The sequence below is a fragment of the Gymnoscopelus microlampas genome (assembly GCF_963454915.1).
Source record: "Gymnoscopelus microlampas genome assembly, chromosome: 15".
Taxonomy (NCBI): domain Eukaryota; kingdom Metazoa; phylum Chordata; class Actinopteri; order Myctophiformes; family Myctophidae; genus Gymnoscopelus; species Gymnoscopelus microlampas.
In genome coordinates this window covers 28,211,452-28,228,997 of record NC_139952.1, presented here as the reverse complement: position 1 = coordinate 28,228,997, position 17,546 = coordinate 28,211,452, and the positions used below count along the sequence as shown (strand labels likewise).

The 17,546-nt window shown below is 40.1% G+C and overlaps 2 protein-coding genes across 2 annotated transcripts; one reads left to right on the top strand and one right to left on the bottom strand.

The window, feature by feature from the left end:
• Nucleotides 1–450: 450 nt before the first annotated feature.
• On the bottom strand, nt 451–14,201 carry sh3bp5lb (SH3-binding domain protein 5-like, b). The gene is made up of 6 exons (XM_084079826.1): nt 13,316–14,201; nt 12,402–12,464; nt 11,561–11,689; nt 7,359–7,520; nt 5,985–6,158; nt 451–3,592 (listed from the first exon to the last, which is right to left on the bottom strand). Exons 1-6 carry the CDS (start codon nt 13,622–13,624, stop codon nt 2,945–2,947), a joined length of 1,485 nt encoding a protein of 494 aa, XP_083935952.1. The 5' UTR covers nt 13,625–14,201; the 3' UTR covers nt 451–2,944.
• Nucleotides 14,202–15,349: 1,148 nt separating this feature from the next.
• On the top strand, nt 15,350–17,170 carry LOC311062215 (uncharacterized protein). The gene is made up of 3 exons (XM_084081085.1): nt 15,350–15,736; nt 16,173–16,425; nt 16,824–17,170. The coding sequence occupies exons 1-3, from the start codon at nt 15,672–15,674 to the stop codon at nt 17,151–17,153; spliced, it is 648 nt and encodes a 215-aa protein (XP_083937211.1). The 5' UTR covers nt 15,350–15,671; the 3' UTR covers nt 17,154–17,170.
• Nucleotides 17,171–17,546: the final 376 nt, after the last annotated feature.

The window sequence follows — 17,546 nt, the reverse complement described above, 5'->3', positions numbered from 1 at the left end:
ATCATGCTCAGGTGGATTTCGCTGCTGCCTGCAGTATGTTCCACTGAGAGAAAATTACAACCTGTCCTCCCTATAATATATCCATCTTTTCAGTGACCCATCTCATTGAAATTCATTATATACACCGAGTTTAAATCCTGCTGTGCACTGTTGCTTCATGTGTTGATATTACCAACGGTAAACACCCTGAATACACATGCTCAAAGACTGCTGCCTGGACATACAGTAAGATAATGGCATAAAATAAGATATTAGCAAATTCAGTGAAAATGACACTACCTGTTGACACACACACACACACACACACACACACACACACACACACACACACACACACACATGCATAAAAATAATGTATCGTACATGTAATGTATAATAATGTAATGTACATGTATCGTGTTATATGCATTTTTAATGGTTCCAACACAATTTATATTTCATAAAATAACATTTTAAACATTAATAAGTTAAATATATTATGCTTAGCATTATCATACACCTACCACTTTTCAAAAGTACATTCATCATATACAGGAACAAGTCAGGTTTGTACAACGGGTAAAGTTGGCTCATAATTAAAGAAACTAAACAAAACAGTAACTAAACAGTTACGTTAAAACAAGTACACCATGTGCAACCCAGTAACAATAATTCAAATGACACGTCATTACAAAACTAAATTATGTATGTATAATACCAATGCTCAGTGAAACTTTTCAAAGGATTAAATTATAACAGTGTGAAATATCTGCCATAACCCTTTAGTAAAAAACAACCTTTACATGACTTGTTCTTATCTGAACAAAATGTACCGTTTGTGAAAAGAGGTCAAGTATTTCGAACTAAAATAATAAGAATTCACCCCACTCAGGATTTATGAAAATAAATAGTAAGTACACATTGTTAAGTCCATTTCAACTCTTTAAGATTGCTGAGCCAAAGGCACTTTAAAACAACTGAGCATTTGTCTACTTCTATACAGTAAGTGAAATGCGGGGTAACATTTTTTGTCTAAGAGCTGAAAATCCCTTTAACAGCAAATGGATATTCCATGCAAATGCTCTATATACTACACCAGTACATCTCTGATGCAAAAGCCAAGCAATGTGCAAAGAGCTTCCGTTAAGCTGGGCAAGAGAATCTGATTCAAGAGCAACATCTCCAGCCGAGCATACCATTTATACAATTTCTTACTGATAATGCCAGATCCTAAAAGACCAAACAGATGCTTTGAGGATACAGTGATCTCAAAAGACAACAACCAGTTTCAACAAAGGGATTTTTCGGACTGGTGCAGCAAGTAAAACTGCATTGCAGGGAATAATCTGCTATGCATGTTCTCATGAAGTCAGATCTCATATCCTCAAATGGTGTAGTAATAAGTGGATCAAAGCCACATGGCCAAAACAACCATTTGAGAATACTGTGCTTAAAAGTGTTTTTCCCCACCAAGCCAGCAGCAATCCGTGGGCATACAATGAGAAATGCAGGACACTTTTGGACAAAGTGCAATAATGGCGCATGCGTAAAATCAGCGAGACAGGAGCGAACGTATTCATGCTTATTTTTTTAAACAGACCCTTTTAAACTGAATCAGACCTCTTATTGTTAAGCTTGTACTGAGGGCTTACCCGATAGCCCAGTGGTTAGGGTGCGTACCACATGGGTTCATTCATTCAAACCTTTATTTATTTAAATGCCTTACAGTGGGTCCCGGTTCGATTTTCGGCCGGCCTGACCATTTGCTGCATGTCTCTCCTCTCCGTGATTCCTGTCTCTATCAAATAAAAGTATATGCCCCCCCCCCTGCCGAAAAATGCTTTGTTTCAAAATGTTCACCAAACGGATTTGTTGATCGTTTCTTTGTTTTAGTGATCAGCTTTACTTCTTAGTTTGAGTGTTAAAGTTATGTTGCAGTCATAAAAGCGTTTTAACTTTTCAATGAATGTCTTAGTTACACCAATATTATTCTTGTGAAGCACTGTTGTACTTAAAGGTTAAGTATTTATAAAGATGGCTATTTCCGTTTGGCCAAAGGCGACATAAACTAACACCACACTAGCCAACATCCACATGCCCATAAGCAGCCGGTTTGTCAATGTGGAGACAATGCCATCTGGATTTTTCCTGCATAGTGCCGCTTCAACATTGAACATCTTGTTTTTTTCATCTTCTTGAGTTTCTTTGTGTGATTTCTACTCTGCGGAGTAAAAAAGTCTGCTTTGAAAAGAAAATAATCACATCTGCAGTAAAGGAACCAAATCCTGACATGTCAATAGGAATACGCACAACTGAAAATGGTGTGAATAGATATCAAAGTAAAGTTGCATCAATGAAAACAAGCTATGCCTCGATTTTTACTCAAGCGCGCGCACACACACACACACACACACACACACACACACACACACACACACCTGAAAATAAATGTTTAGTCTCTGCACTATGTATGCATTTTGCCTGTTTCTACTGTACAGTGACTAAACATTTGTAATCTCTTGTTCTTCTCAGCATGGGGGACATCAGAACTGACATCAATATCTCCCCAATGGTAAAACACAGACAGGTTCGGGGGGGGGGGGGGGGGCTACAAGTCCCAGGGGAGGTCAGTGAGCTCTATAAGCCTCCACCCCTCTCTCCCAGTCTTTATTGCTCTCATAGCGATCTCGCATGGTGATTCATAAATGTGCGCCTGGTGCACAGCATCTGCCAAGTGCCAACACATCTTTTCTTGCTGTTTCCAACTGCAGCAGTCTCAGTCAGAGCCAGCATTTTGTACTTTAAAAATTTTATATTTTCCGGTTCATCTGCAACCTCCCATGTGTCCCGGTCTTCTTCGTTCACCTCCAGTGTCTCTCTTTCTTTCTGATCCCCCCCTGCAGATTTCCCACGTCATCATTCATAATTCATTGTGTCCTCGTCAGTATCACAACTCTCACAAAGCTCACAAGCTAACACTTCTGTGGTGCTGCTTGACAAAGCTCTCCTGTCTCTCTTGACCTGCTGCTCCCTTTTCTTCATCTGCCCTGTCCTGCAATGGGTCGTTGACCACTGTCACTCTCTCTAGGGGCCTCATCTTCCTGTCTCTATCCCTGTCTTCGGCTCGGAGCACCCTCTCCTTGTCCCACTCCTCCCCCACCACACTCGCTACATCGCTCAGTTCCCCCAGATGCTCAACAGAGTCGCACTTCTCCAGGTCGGAGGCGATGGTCTGCAGGCTAATGACCGACATGGAATCCGATCCAGCCTGCTCGGCCTGCAACCTCTCCCTCTGGCCCCAGCCGGACTCCCTGTGTTTCTCCACCCACTGCCTAGTCTGCCTGGTCTTCTCTCCGTCTTCCAGCCCTCCTGCTCCTATACTTCCACAGGCAGCAACAATGTGAATCGCAACCGTAGCTTTAACCTCAGACTCTGCCCCTACTGGGGAGCTCCGCCCTCCGCAGGCGACGGGCCGCGCCGTGCTGGCTCTGACACGCCCCCTCTGCGCATGGATCTGCTCGCTGATCTGCTCCAGGTTGCGCAGGGCGATGGAATAACGGGTTTTGACTTTGGCCACTCTCTCTTCCAGCTGTACCACTTTGGCCTTATGTTCCTGTGAACACATAATTATAGGCTGTTCTTAGAATGGTTCTCTGTAGTCCAACTGTTGGCACGTCTTATATTGCAATGAGTATATTATAGGGTCCATGACAGTTAGAAAATGGGAATAAAATTACAATGTGTCAAAAATGATATTCAAAAGCTCTTTCTACCTTCAATAGAATCTTTTTTCTTTGCCTTTTTTCCCCAAAAATGTCACTTTAAAGTATAAAGCATAAATGCTCTTATCAATGACAAATATATGCTTGAAATCTTAATCATAAAATGAAACTATTCATACGTCATTGAATATGACACATGTACAGAAGCCCATTTCCACCGCTGAATAAAAGTATTGAATTGTGAGTGTTTTTTTTCTCACAAATTTATATCTCAGCATTCTCAGAGTTTTTTTTTCTTTTTTCTTCTTCTTTATTTCAGAATCCAGAGGGTGTCTACCACACATTTGTGAGGAAACATTCTGAAATTTCATGGGGAAAAAATGTGTTCAGCCCTTTTTGATTGCTTTCAGTGGTAGAAACTGCCTTTCATACTAATACTAAATTAAATGACAAAACAGATACTTGGAATGACAGAAATGCGACAAAACCACATGGTTTTCAAGGCTATCGGGTATGACATATTTTCGTAACATTGTGGACCAGGTACTACAAGGGTCAAATTACAGCAACACTTCAAAGCACTTTTAAGAGAGACTTACTAACCTTTCTGCTCTGGCTGGACATCTCTCTGATGCAACGTCCTGTCACAGGGCTACCACAAAGCACTAGGCTGTACATGCGCTCCTAATTGCCTGTCACCAGGCAATGTGAATGATGAGGTGAAATTCCAATTTAGAGACAACGGTCCTTCATAAATAAAATTGATATGATTTGATATTAGATGAGAATAATGACCCTGAATGCCATTTTGGGATAATTGAGCTTCTTGAATTTAAATTATTCAAACTAAATACTGCTACAAGTAAATAAAGACAATACATTTCAGTCATATAATGTTTTAAAAGATAATTAAAAGTTTGCAGTTTAATAATATAGTCATATCATCGACCCTCCACCAAATTATGAGTGGAAGAATTCAGAGATTCACTTTATTGTCCCCAGAGGGAAATTAGTTTTGGATGTAGCTCTGCAGAAAAACAAGTGTACTATACACAATAATATAAAGACAAACACACAATGCAGGAATAAAATGAAACCCCATCTAACCACTACTAACAAAAACACAGTCACTGTAAGTCACTACCTGCTACAGTATTGAGTCATTGGATGGACTGGGAAATAAGAAGGCTTATAAAACGCATTTCTATAACCGTATAAAGTCTGCCTGAGGGGAGAGGCTGAAAGCCAGGACAGACATAATGGTGGGAACTGAGATCATTCTTCTGGCTTACTTTAAGGGTATAGATAAAGATGTTATGAAAACTAATAATAAAAAGGAAATAATATATCCAGAGAGCTTTTTAAGGGTGGGGGTGAAAAATGGCTTTTCTTCTCCCAAGATATGATGATTATAGGGTGCCTGATAGCCGAGTGGTTAGGGCGCGTACCACATAGGCTCGGAAGTAGTGGTGTGTTCTACCGTCATACGCTGTATACGCCGTACACAGTCCAAATTATTTTGGGAAGAAGCGTATACAGTCTAATAACCATTTCATCCATTGAAAACGCGAGAGCGTATAACCACGACCACGCGCATCGTATCGTAGCGTGTACCCTCCGAAAAAACCTAGAACACAACACTGCTCGGAAGTATGACAGCGAGTCCCCGGTTCGATTCCTGGGCCATTTGCTGAATGTCACTCCCTTACTCTCTCTCTTGTTTCTTGTCTCTCTCCACTGTCACTATCAATAAAGGCAGACGACAAGCCAGAAATAATTACTTAAACATATATGATGATTGTGAAATAATAATCACAATACTTTTGTTGGGACGTCAAAACTCCAGAATTATTGATTTGTTTAACTATGTAAGCTGTTAGCTGACTGCAACCCTTTAAAGATGGTCTTCATAGTGCAAAGCGGTTCATACTTAAAACATGCAGAAACTGTCAAAAGTTAATTTAGCTTGATTGGTTTGAAAAAAGAACTTCCTAAATAATGAATGATGGTCTGTTCCTACATAGTGTGAAGGGAAGGAACCCACAACCTTCTATCCTAAATGAGTAAAAAAAGAAAAAGTAACCTAATTCATCAGTTAAATTGCTAAACAAGCCAGGTATTCTATAGGATGCCCTTTTATAATTGCCTGACTGAACATCAGCATAACATTTGGCTCAATACCAAAGAACCATGCGCCATTGCACAAAGTAAAGGTAATAGCCTTCCAACTTCCTGGTACGCACCTCCAGTCCAGTATGTGGTTGAACTATGCCTGGTACCCACCTCCAGTATGTGGTTGAACTGTGCCTTGAGCTCAAAGTAAGGTTTGGATTTGAGGATGACCTTCTTGAGGGATTTCTGGAGCGTGTGCACTCGAGCTTCTGCATCCTGACACAGGTGAGTGACACGCTGGTGCTCTCGCTCGCTACGCAGACGTTCCTCCTCTGCCTCATTCACCTACCGGGCACACACGCACACAAGAAGGTCAGTTGGCTCTCATGCATTGAAGGAGGCATGAGCTCGGCCCTGGGCTCCCTAGGCTGGTGAGGGGAGTGTAGCGCCCAGGATCACTTAGATAATTGGCACCGGGTGAAAAAGGGTTACAAATTCGCGGGATAAAAAAAAACAAAAAAAAACACAATACTACGGGTCCCTTTTTACACTCTCAGAGCAAAATTAAGACCAAGGATTTACAGTCTACTGACATTTAACTTCAATAGAAACTGTATGGCGTATGTGATTCCTTTCAACAATGTCACTCAAAACGCCAAATACTAAATTTGAGCATTCTCTTGATGAGTTATTGACCACAGCTTAATCTTGTAGGGTTAGGAATTTACTTCAATTACTCTCTTTAGAGGCTTAATTGCAATACATAGCCGAGTGGGCTAACGGATGGTTTTGAAGGAAAATTAGTCCTAATGTGAATGACTACATTTACACTTGATCTTAGAATAAGTAGTCAATAACGTATCATTGATTATTGACAGAGACCGATGGCCCCCAAAACAGCTTACAAACGTGTCTGACACTTCAGTGCAAGACTAATGATAAGACTATGATGATGCATTCAATTGAATTGAAAATACAAAATAGAAACATTAAAAAGGAGGTGAGGCCTGAATCAGGGTTAAATGGATACATATAAAAAACTGCGATTGTCTAATATTTTGCCACTTAATCATTGGGCTGCTTTGCTTTGGTAATATGACATTTGTTTTGTTGTCATGGTGGCAGTGAGTACAGCAGCCTGGTAAACCCTCCCGGTCGCATGAATTCACATTGCAGAAGACACATGATAATGTGGATTCACGCGACCGGGATGGTTTACTAGGCTAGCAGTTGGGTTTGTTTGTACCCAGTTTAACTATTATGACTACGACTACCTAAACTAATCTGGTTTTGGAACTTCCTGTCATTCTTGTCATCTAGACATAATGACAAGACATAAGGGGCGGCAGTGGCTCAGGAGTAGAGTGGCCGGTCGAGCGGCCGGATGGAAGCCATGAGGTTTCCAGTTCGATGTAATGCACAATCTATGTAAAGCGCTTTGGATAAAATCGCTATATAAATGCACCATTTACCATATGGCCTTCATAATCCTGCCATTATTTATTAGAAGCTTTCAGTCTGAGCCCCTGCTTTTGTGGCATCTACCTTAGAAGTGGCATGGTTGAGCATCTCCTGCCAGGTGGGGTCCAGGGTGTTTCTGTCTGCCAGGAGCCCCTGCTCTGCCACATACACCATCTCTCTGGCGGCTGTGTGCATGGAGACGGCCCTCTCATACCTTAAAGCTGCTTTCTGAGTTTCCTGTTGAGCCTAGGAGGAAGAGGAGCCAATGACAGCTCACTTAAATACATCACAACGAATCATGAGACAAGACCAGGAGAAGCGGAATCTATCACAGATGATATATCCAGCTGAGTAAGGGGATTTTGTGAGGATGTGCCGTTTGAGAAAATGCAAGAAGCAGCCCAGAAACAAGAAAAAGCACAAGAAACAAACAAGCTAGAGAGGTTTTGGACGCATGCCACGCAGCATGCAGCAGCAGGATAAACAATTCATGGAGACATAACACACAAAAAGCTGATTGTATTCCAGTCATGAAAGTCAGCGTATAATGTCAGCGCCTGGGGGCAGATGTGTCTAGGTTTGTTTGGGAGGAGGCAGTTAAGACAAGGTGACTCAAGAGTCGGAGGAGGACAGAGTCATCGACTGTGCAGGAGCAGTAACACGGCTGGACACACAGGATGTCCCAAGTTTAAGGTCGATGCTTAAGAATTGATGACTGCCAGAGATTGAGCACTTGGGTAAATGTTGTGACGTGGTGTCCTGAGATTATACAGTCTCGCTCGATAGTCGTCAGCCGTGTTAAGGGTTACCGTCTATTGTGCACTGAATAATCAACCGTGAAGATTGCTACCGTGAAGATTTCTACATGGGCAATGATGCAAACACCTGCAGATTTAGTCTGATTTGACTCTCTCATCATTTTCTAATCTACATTTTCATAACTCTGTAAACACTAGTGCTAACCAGGACAGATTCATAATCCATTATTTGCTTAATTGTTTTCAATTAGACCCTTGCTCTTTATCCTAATGATTTTCATTAGTTCAATTACAGTTTGAAATTACCCTTCACAATGCTTATTAAACATGACTGGCACTTGTGCATGCTTTCTTCAAGGGTTAATCTTTTACGTAATCAATCATAACTTATTCGAGCACATGCTTCAGCCTACACAATTGCTCACTCCTATCAAAAAAGTTAAAGTTACATTAACATTAAAATATTTCAGTAGAAATACACAAGTTATGTACACGTGAGGCTCATTGAAACATATTTTGAATCAACTAGAGTCGTTTTCATAATCTTCAACACAGTTATGGATACTTAGTAAGATAATGAAAAAAATATATATTTTGTAAGCCAGCTACCACATTACCTTGTAAACAACCAAGACATAGGGCCCAATTTATACAATCTATGGCGCAAATGCGATGGGGGTGTATACGCGGCGCAAAGGGGTTGTAATTATTCTCTGAATTAGTCATGCGAGTATTTTAGGCATAACATAAATTAGACCCTTTAAGAGATAGTTATTTAAATTATATATTCAGCAAATTGGAGGAGACGCAAACAATTTTCTGCTGAGGAAAATTACATTGGACCATCCATTAAAGAGAGGTGGACCACCCACAGTGGTCAGAATTGCACCTTCCTCCTGTAGCCAAATGTCTGAGACATCTGTAATATATTGACATATCAGCTTAATAATGTGCATTCTTAATTATGATTTTTAACCGCATATTAAAGCATGACAGAGAGCAGCGGGTTCTGTGTGTTGTCGCGGTTCTGAATGATGATGACATTACTGATGTACAGGGACAGATAAAGAAAGCCGGGAGGCTATGGATTCACAAGAGGTAATTTAACCTGCAGTACTTATCAACAATAAGTGTAGGCTACTTATTGAAATAAACTGTATTAACTTTTTCTCTCTCTCCCCCCTCGCCACTCTGGTCTCCAAAGAGGCACGGAGACATTCTTCTTATTATTATGCAATATATGCATAATCTGGCCCAGATCATTAATTAATGTTTGAACCTCAAAGCTGAGTCCCTCGGCAATATGATCTAACATGATGAACATGAGTATTGCGTTGAATTCGGATGGATTTTGATTGCAAGCAGTGTGCGCGCATTGTGAGCCTACCTACATAGGCATATGAGCAAGGTATTTGCTCCGCATTTGCACCGGGTGCAAGATAGGGCCCATTGAGTATAGTAATGGTGTGACCTCTCTATCAAAATCCTTAGCTGTTGTTAGTAGAGCCTGACCAATATCGGTTTGGCTGATATATCAGCAATTATTTGACTTTGGTATTGTCAATTATGCAGGGCCCGTATTTTGTCCTGATTTCGTCCTGATTTTAACCACTTTCAACCTGGCTTCCCTATTTTGGGCATGTCAATTTAAGACAAGATTTTCCAGTTTCTCAAAGAATTGCAGATCTACAAGCGGGCAATTTGCTGCCCTGTGAGTTGGTAGATCTGCTATTTTTGAACATATTTGAATAGGGCTTAAGAGGTTACATAAAATAAAACGTTCAGTTTGTGTGTATTTACTTGTTTGCTTGTTCATATGTAGTACAATTACAGTTATATGTTATTTTCTAAGTTTACACTTTATTGAAAATCTTAATCTATCAAAGTTATTTGAGCAAATGTTCTAAAATAAAAACTTTAATCAAATCATTTTTTAATTATTATTATTGATAGTACTTTTTTCTTTTTCATTCTTTATATTTTGTCAAAACATCAGTATTCGGTGGTCTAGTACTCTTCAAAATCTAAATTTGGATCGAACCCAAAATTCTGACATCGGTAGGGCTCTACTCGATAGTTAGGTTAGGTAAGTCAGTGGTTCTCAAACTGGGGTCTAGGAGGTCAACAGCAGAAAAGAGGAACAATTTAATTTCACTGGCTAGAAGAGAGAGTATATATTGTAAGAATGACGATAGGTTTCACCCTTTCACCCTCTCCACTGTGATCTCCCCACCTACAGTATAGACAGTTGAAGAATTCTGTACTAAATCTACTCTAACAACATAAATCTGGCTGGATATAGTTCTGGGATATAAAGAACTGATGAGTAGTGGGGGAAGAGCTATTCCATACCCACAAACACAAGAAACTCTTTGTTTGATAACATTTCACACTAATGGACTGTTTTTGTACAGTATTTCATGTTATAGGGTTGTTTTGTGTCCACCTGCCACATTAGCGGCTACACATTAACTCTGGTGCAATTACGGGTATGGGAACGTAAATGATAATGTATGAGCAAAAGAATCCTGATAACATAATAATGTGTTTTTACTTATATTACTTTTCTAAACACTGCATGGATTAAGTGTGTTGTGATGGAGCATTTGTGACTTTAGGACTTTGACTTTGGAAAGGCGTCCCTGCAGGGTATGGAAACATAACAGCAACGCAGAGCGACAGATAAACAGAGAAAAATGTCAGCTGCATAGCGACAGAGAACTTGAAGCCCTGGATATACTGTATCCAGGACTTAAACTGGCAGCTTGTGGGCATGTTGACTAGTGTGTTGACAGACAGTCTGTCTTCTTTGGCCAAATGGAAATAGTGACCTTTATACATTCTTCACATACAAAACACAAAAGTGCATCACAAAAACATGTTTGTGTAACTAAGAGATTTGTTGAAAAATGACTATCTATGACTTTCACTTCACCGGGTATTTCCTTGTTTCGTGACATTATGCACGTATATAGGTGCACATATAGAGGACACCCAGTGCACGTATAGAGGACACCCAGTCCCCCCTGGGACTGGGTGTCCCAGGACCCAACTTTGAAAACCATTGGGCAAAACTATCCATGAGGCCAATTAAAAAAATGTGGGCCTAGAAACAGACACACACACACACACACACACACACACACACACACACACACACACACACACACACACACACACACACACACACACACACACACACACACATCAGATAATGATTCAGATAATGGTTCAGTGTACACACAAATATTGCATTAGCTACACAGCCCCAAAGAACTGGGTGTCCCAGGACCCAATTTAAAAGATTTGGGGCTATTTTGACAGTGTGAATGAAATCTTGACGCCAATTAGCAGAGTAGTTTCTGAAAGCTACACACACAGACAGACAGTCAGTCAGTCAGTCAGTCAGTCAGTCAGTCAGTCAGACAGACAGACAGACAGACAGACAGACAGACAGACAGACAGACACAAATAAACAGGGGCAGAAACATTTATCTCACATAAATACACAGCCAACACATACAGTACCTCTTTAGCCAGTCTGCGGGCTTCATAATAGGGCCTGGCTTTCTCAATGCAATTACCAAGCTGAGAGCCCTGTGCATTGAGCTTTCTGGCAGATTCTGTGAGGATTCTCCTGTAGCTTGACCTGGCATCCTGTGGTGGGGATCAGAGAAACAAAATATCTCAAAAGTGCATCATGCCTACATCACAACTCATCTAATTCCTTTTCAATAGGGCAAATATGGCAATGCCATACTTAAAAGGGGTCTTATGATCACGAGAAAACCGGTCACAAGAGACGTGTGAAATGGGTGATGCCTGACACGAGCAATCCAGTCCATTTATTCTTTAATCTGACATTCAATCCTATTCATCGAGACGAAAAAATTGTTTCCATTTATCTGCCTGTCGTACTTCATCAAATACAGATGTCCTTAGTTATGGAATTCACTGAACAATATTCACATATCACTAAAGTAAATCATCTTCCTTATTAGGCTCCAGGAAACAATTTAAATAAATGTCTTGTCTCTCAAGTAGTTCATTGATGTTCATGTATGGATATGTCATTTTCGCATTATTCCATTTGCTTTTCTGTTTTTCCACTTTTTTGTTTTGATTTCCAGGCCTGTATTCTACATGTTTATGCGCTGCTGCTTGTGTTTTCACAAGTTTGTGTGTATTGTTTTGCTCTAGATTAGTAATGTACGCGTGCTTTTTGAACTTCTTCAACAAACAAAGGACTGATTAAGTATTCTATATGGGCTTTGTTACCTTTTCTGCACTACAGCTACTGTGTCTTAATCTTATACTGTATGTACGATACGTTTTTACATTGTGCAAATAAACTTAACAGCTCCCTCACATTCAGTTGTAGCTCCAGTTTGTTGATTTCATCACTGGCCTGGTTGAGGTGCTCAAGTTCCTCCTGAGAACAGATGGAGGCAAAAAGATAGACATGACGTTAGGGCTATAATAGTATTGATAAGGCATGAAACATTTGGAACATGGAAGGGTTTTGCACCAAATTAGGGGTTTGTGGCTGTAAGCCTCTGCTCTGAGAATAACAGGTTTGGTATAATTATCAGTGGTGGAAAGTAACTAAGTACATGTACTCAAGTACTGTACTTAAGTACCATTTTGATGTATTTTTTACTTTACTGTAGTATAACCAATTTTCAATACTTTTACTCCACTACAACTCAGAGGCAAATATTGTACTTTTACTCATCTACAATTATTTGAAAACTTTAGTAACTAGTTACTTTGTAAAACATACAATAACCACTTCAGCCATGGCTATTTGAAAATAGCCTACAATCTACAAGCTCAAAAGCGACACGTTGTGACTTGTATATCTGTCAAAGGATTGTTATACATTTGGAAACTTGTGAAATGGAATATTGTGCATAATGAGTACTTTTACTTTTTGTACTTACATTTTTTATTCTGGACTTTTATTTGTAACAGAGTATTTCTACATTGCAGTATTGATACTTGTATTTAAGTAAAAACAATGTGAGTACTTTTACCACCACTGATAATTATTCACACTCACAATTCTCAGTACACAATGTGTAGAGCATGTGCAAACATCTCTCAGTAGCCTAAGTTATGTACGAACTGATTTCGTGTAAACAACCCCATTAATCATCTTAATAAAAGACAACTCGTGGACTAGATACGTCACGTTATATTTAAAATTAACCCATGTTGGGTTGGCTTGTGTGAACTCATTCTGTTTATGTATACAACATTGCCTAATCAAACGTGCCGTGCCTGAATCCTTGGGTCCAATTCCTCTTCATATTTGCAAATCTCATCTTCTTCATCATCATCCCCAGCCTTTTTCAGGGTATCCGTGTCTCCATCATCGTCACAATCTGATTTCATCTTCATCACCACTGCGTTCTCGTCGCTGCCTGCTACTCCCCCTGGCACCGCGACGTCTCCTCCCCTCAGCATACTCGCAGCGTTCATCCTACCACCTCCATCATTCGCTTCCTCGCCCGGCGTCTCTTGTCGCAGCTCTGCCTGCTCAGGGACCCCAGAACCGGTCGGGATTTCAAGCGAGGTCCGCTGCTCCATTTGCGGCCTAATTTGTCGGCTCGCTTCTTCGTCAGTTCGTCAGCGATAATAGTTGTAAAACTTGTATTCACGGTCACATCCTATGTAGGTCACACGTTACAACATTAAACATGCACATTTAAAATGTCACGTTCTTCCAGAAGTCCGAGAATCATGCTGCTAAAACGCCAGCTAGTGAGCTAGCTAAAGCGCTAGCTGTGAAGCCAGCCCAGATGCTAGCTGGCTGTTTCCATCGCGCGTGGCTGTCGCTCGTCCAAAACAAACAGATCTACAAGCTAACAACGCGTCGTATCGAGACTCGTTGTTAGCTTGCAGATCTGTTCTTTTTGGCGAGCGACACCGTTGTACTACGGAGTATTGGCTTGGCTGACACAGCATGGTGTGACATTACCTTATTTTTAACTCTATGGATAATACCCATGCAGGGTCGTATTATGTAAGGAGAAATATAAAATAATTATTGTTGGTAAACAAACAGTCATTCATGCTGTGTTGTGTTGTTCAAGTGGTGATTTTTATTTTTTATTCAGCCTAAGTTCCCCTATTCATAGTTTTTATGGATGACATTTTGAATAAAGTTTAACACAATATGCAACAAATTAAATAAGCAATTAAACCACCATGAGGCATTAACATAATGTCTCATAACTGTGGTGTTTTGGGACATTAGGGTGTTAGTCCATTATTGTGATTGTTACAATGCTATCTATCAATCATGTGTTTATATAAAAGCCTGTGTAAAAAAACTGTGAATGAGAGCTATTATTTTAGTAATTAATGTGATTTTTACGTACGTATTCTTGGCTATAATGTAAACTAATATAAATATAAAGATTTTACTAAAATCTTTGTGCACATCTGAATTAATTCAGTTTTTAATGCTGTACAGTATATACAGACAATTTTTTTTTTAAGTTTTGAGATGTCAGTCAGTGGCAAGTACATTTACTCAAGTACTGATATTGAGTACAGTTTTTTTACTGGAGTATTTCCAATTTTCAGTACTTTTACTCCACTACAATTATTTGAAAACTTTAGTTACTTTGTAGATTTTGATTATTATTACAAAACAATAACATACATTACCCACTTTAGCCCATTTGAAAATAGCCGATACAAGCTCACAATGCTTGTGAGCTTGTCGATGTGCTATTTTCAAAAGCTTTTTATACATTTCATATATTTGAAAAATTGTGAAATGGGACATTCTGCTTAATGAGTACTTTCTACTTTTGGTACTTTAAGTACATTTTGTACCAATACTTTTGTAGTTTTACTCAAGTCAATTTTGAGTAAAAGGTTAGAGTATTTCTACATTGCAGTATTGATTTAAGTAAAAAATGTGAGTACCACTGGTTTGGTCCTGTTGGCGGGTCGCAGCGCGCGCGTGCGGCTGCAAGTGCCTTGCCGCTGCATCGCGGCTTCGGGACGTAACCTCGCGTCACGTCACCACCAGGCATGAAAGCCTGGTTTCTATTCCGAGTTTTAAGCAAGTAGTAGTTTAAGAGCCCGCCTACTCTAAAAACTGTATCCGGTAATTTCCAAGAAAACACATGAATAGACAGACGCAGTCTATTTCCGTATCCGCTGGTTCTGTGTGGACCGGATACGTAACCTAACAGAAAGTAACCGATCCTAGTCTGGCGGGGCGCGGCGCGCGGTGACTCGCGCGGCCGCGCACGCTGCGCAGAGCATGATGGGATTCATGGAAGTATAAACTCGTATGGCAGTTGATCGTGTATGCTTTGAGAAACTTGCATTATTTACGGCAAATCTCTCCTTTAAATCACGTTAAACTGATTCACGCGAACATTGTTTGAAGCGCTTATAGGCCAGCAGGAGTTTATGAAGATCCTTAGATCCTTATTATTTATTTAAGGAGACGCGAGACCAGTGCGCGAGGCAAGTCTGCCGTGAATTATTGGCTGTTCTCGCGGAGTTTCCTCGTCCAGCTCCTTCAAAACGACGCGGCAAAGAATTTGACTGAAATAACTAATAAATAACTAAACAAAAAGAAAGCGAAAAACACCAGAGCATTTAATTAAGCATGACGACGAGCTTTGAAGAGCGCGTGTGCGAGGAGGTGCGCAAATACCGGCACCTGTATGACAGGTAGGGCTGTCTGTCACCATTATTACATTTTACATGAAGATTAATAGTCACTCAAATAATTGCGATTAACGATTTAATTGTGTGTTTGGCATTGAACATTGGAACATATGAATACAATTTTAATTTCTATAACTCGTAATACAAAATTGCACATGGCAGATATGACAAATAACTGAAATATACAAAGAAGTTATTGACATATTTATATTTAATAATTACATTGCAAAATTGCAGAAATAGCTGATCTGCTATTTCTTCTTTTTTTTATTTATTTATATATATTTATATTTTATTATTATTATTTTTTTATATTTGAAAATGTGTGAACATTTTTCAAAGTGGAAACGATTATGACGGTTATGCAAAAATAATTGCGATTATCTCAAATAATTGCAATTAGACGATTATGTAATAATTATGACAGGCCTAATGACAGGTCCGTGCGCGACTACACGGACGGCCAGATGGCGAACAACTCGTGGAAGGAGATCGCACAGACGCTCGAGGAGAGCGACGAGAAGCACGTGCGCAAAACGTGGAAGAGCATGAGGGACCGCTACGTGAAGGCCAAGAGGAAAGGTCGCCATGGAGACCACCGTGGGAGGGGCAAGTGGATACTGACATCACTGTCCTGGCTCAATAACTATGTGAAACACGGAGAAACGGACGGCAACTGCGTTAAAGAGATGGTGGGTTAATAACGTGTGTATTGTGTACATTACAAGTGTCCAATCGTTCACTCTCTTGAGTTACAATAAACCTTGATGGGACTCCAAGCCCCTGCCCCCCAAAACACGCACGCACGCACGCACGCACGCACGCACGCACGCACGCACACACACACGCACACACACACACAATGTAGTGTTGTGTATGTACATTTGGTTCTATTTGAATTGCACTCTCTCAATCTCAGAGTTTATTTAACACTGAGGATTTTACTGTATAGTGTGTAGCCATTGTTACTGTGGGAAACTGATTGCAGGTGAATTTATGCAAGCGATTTAGGCTTAATTGTCATTAACAGTAGAACATATGGCTAATATGAGCTGTGTTCTTGTTCTTTGTTTTTGTGGTGTTCACTTAGGTGGAGGAGCGAGACTCATCTGCTGAACTACCATCGACACCTCTTTCCCAGGCGGTGGAAACCCTTGTCCGTCAACTCGGCCCTCCCACCAGTAAAGGAAAGGGGGTGAAAAGAAAAGTGGAACAAGAGTTTGATTACCAAACGCCTTTAGACCATGATGATCAAGCACTCAGAGCTATTGCAAACAAGTCTCTCGATGAGGACGAACATTTTGTGCTGAGTTTAGTTCCTGCACTTAAACGTTTAGCCCCTTATAAAAAAGCAAATGTGAAAATAGAGATTATGAGAATGATTACACAGGCAGAGTTTGAGGATTATCATCAGGATTAGCCTTTTTTTCTGTCCATACAGGCTAATTAATGAACAGTTATTTAAAATAACTAACTCTAAATAACAGTTATTTAAACTATTGTAAATATTGTATTGTGCTATTTTTTGTACTTATAATTTTTTGTACTTTTCTATTTCTGATGATTGTAAAGAGTAGCACATTGGTAAGCAAATGTATAACTTTTATCCAGATAGAAAGATAATTCGATTAAACTATTTTTTAATTCTCAGGCTCCTTGCCAGTTCCTAACAAGGCACACAGGTATACAAGATAATGGGGGGAGGAAGAGGGGGGCAGGTGATGACTTTGAGGTTGATGAGGTTGGTTCCTGCCAACCTGCCTGATGTTGTGAATCTTGTGGCCGTTGGCCCTGTATAGTGTCTACAAGATGT

Bases quoted from the DNA above. Each gene is read 5' to 3' on its own strand.
- sh3bp5lb (XM_084079826.1), bottom strand. From the start codon at position 13,624: ATGGAGCAGCGGACCTCGCTTGAAATCCCGACCGGTTCTGGGGTCCCT. The intron at 7,521-11,560 runs GTACTGTATGTG...TCTTCCTCCTAG, and splicing joins CCCGCAGACTGGCTAAAGAG to GCTCAACAGGAAACTCAGAA. The intron at 6,159-7,358 runs GTAGATGCCACA...TGTGCCCGGTAG, and splicing joins TCAACCATGCCACTTCTAAG to GTGAATGAGGCAGAGGAGGA.
- LOC311062215 (XM_084081085.1), top strand. From the start codon at position 15,672: ATGACGACGAGCTTTGAAGAGCGCGTGTGCGAGGAGGTGCGCAAATAC. The intron at 15,737-16,172 runs GTAGGGCTGTCT...GCCTAATGACAG, and splicing joins TACCGGCACCTGTATGACAG to GTCCGTGCGCGACTACACGG. The intron at 16,426-16,823 runs GTGGGTTAATAA...GTGTTCACTTAG, and splicing joins GCAACTGCGTTAAAGAGATG to GTGGAGGAGCGAGACTCATC.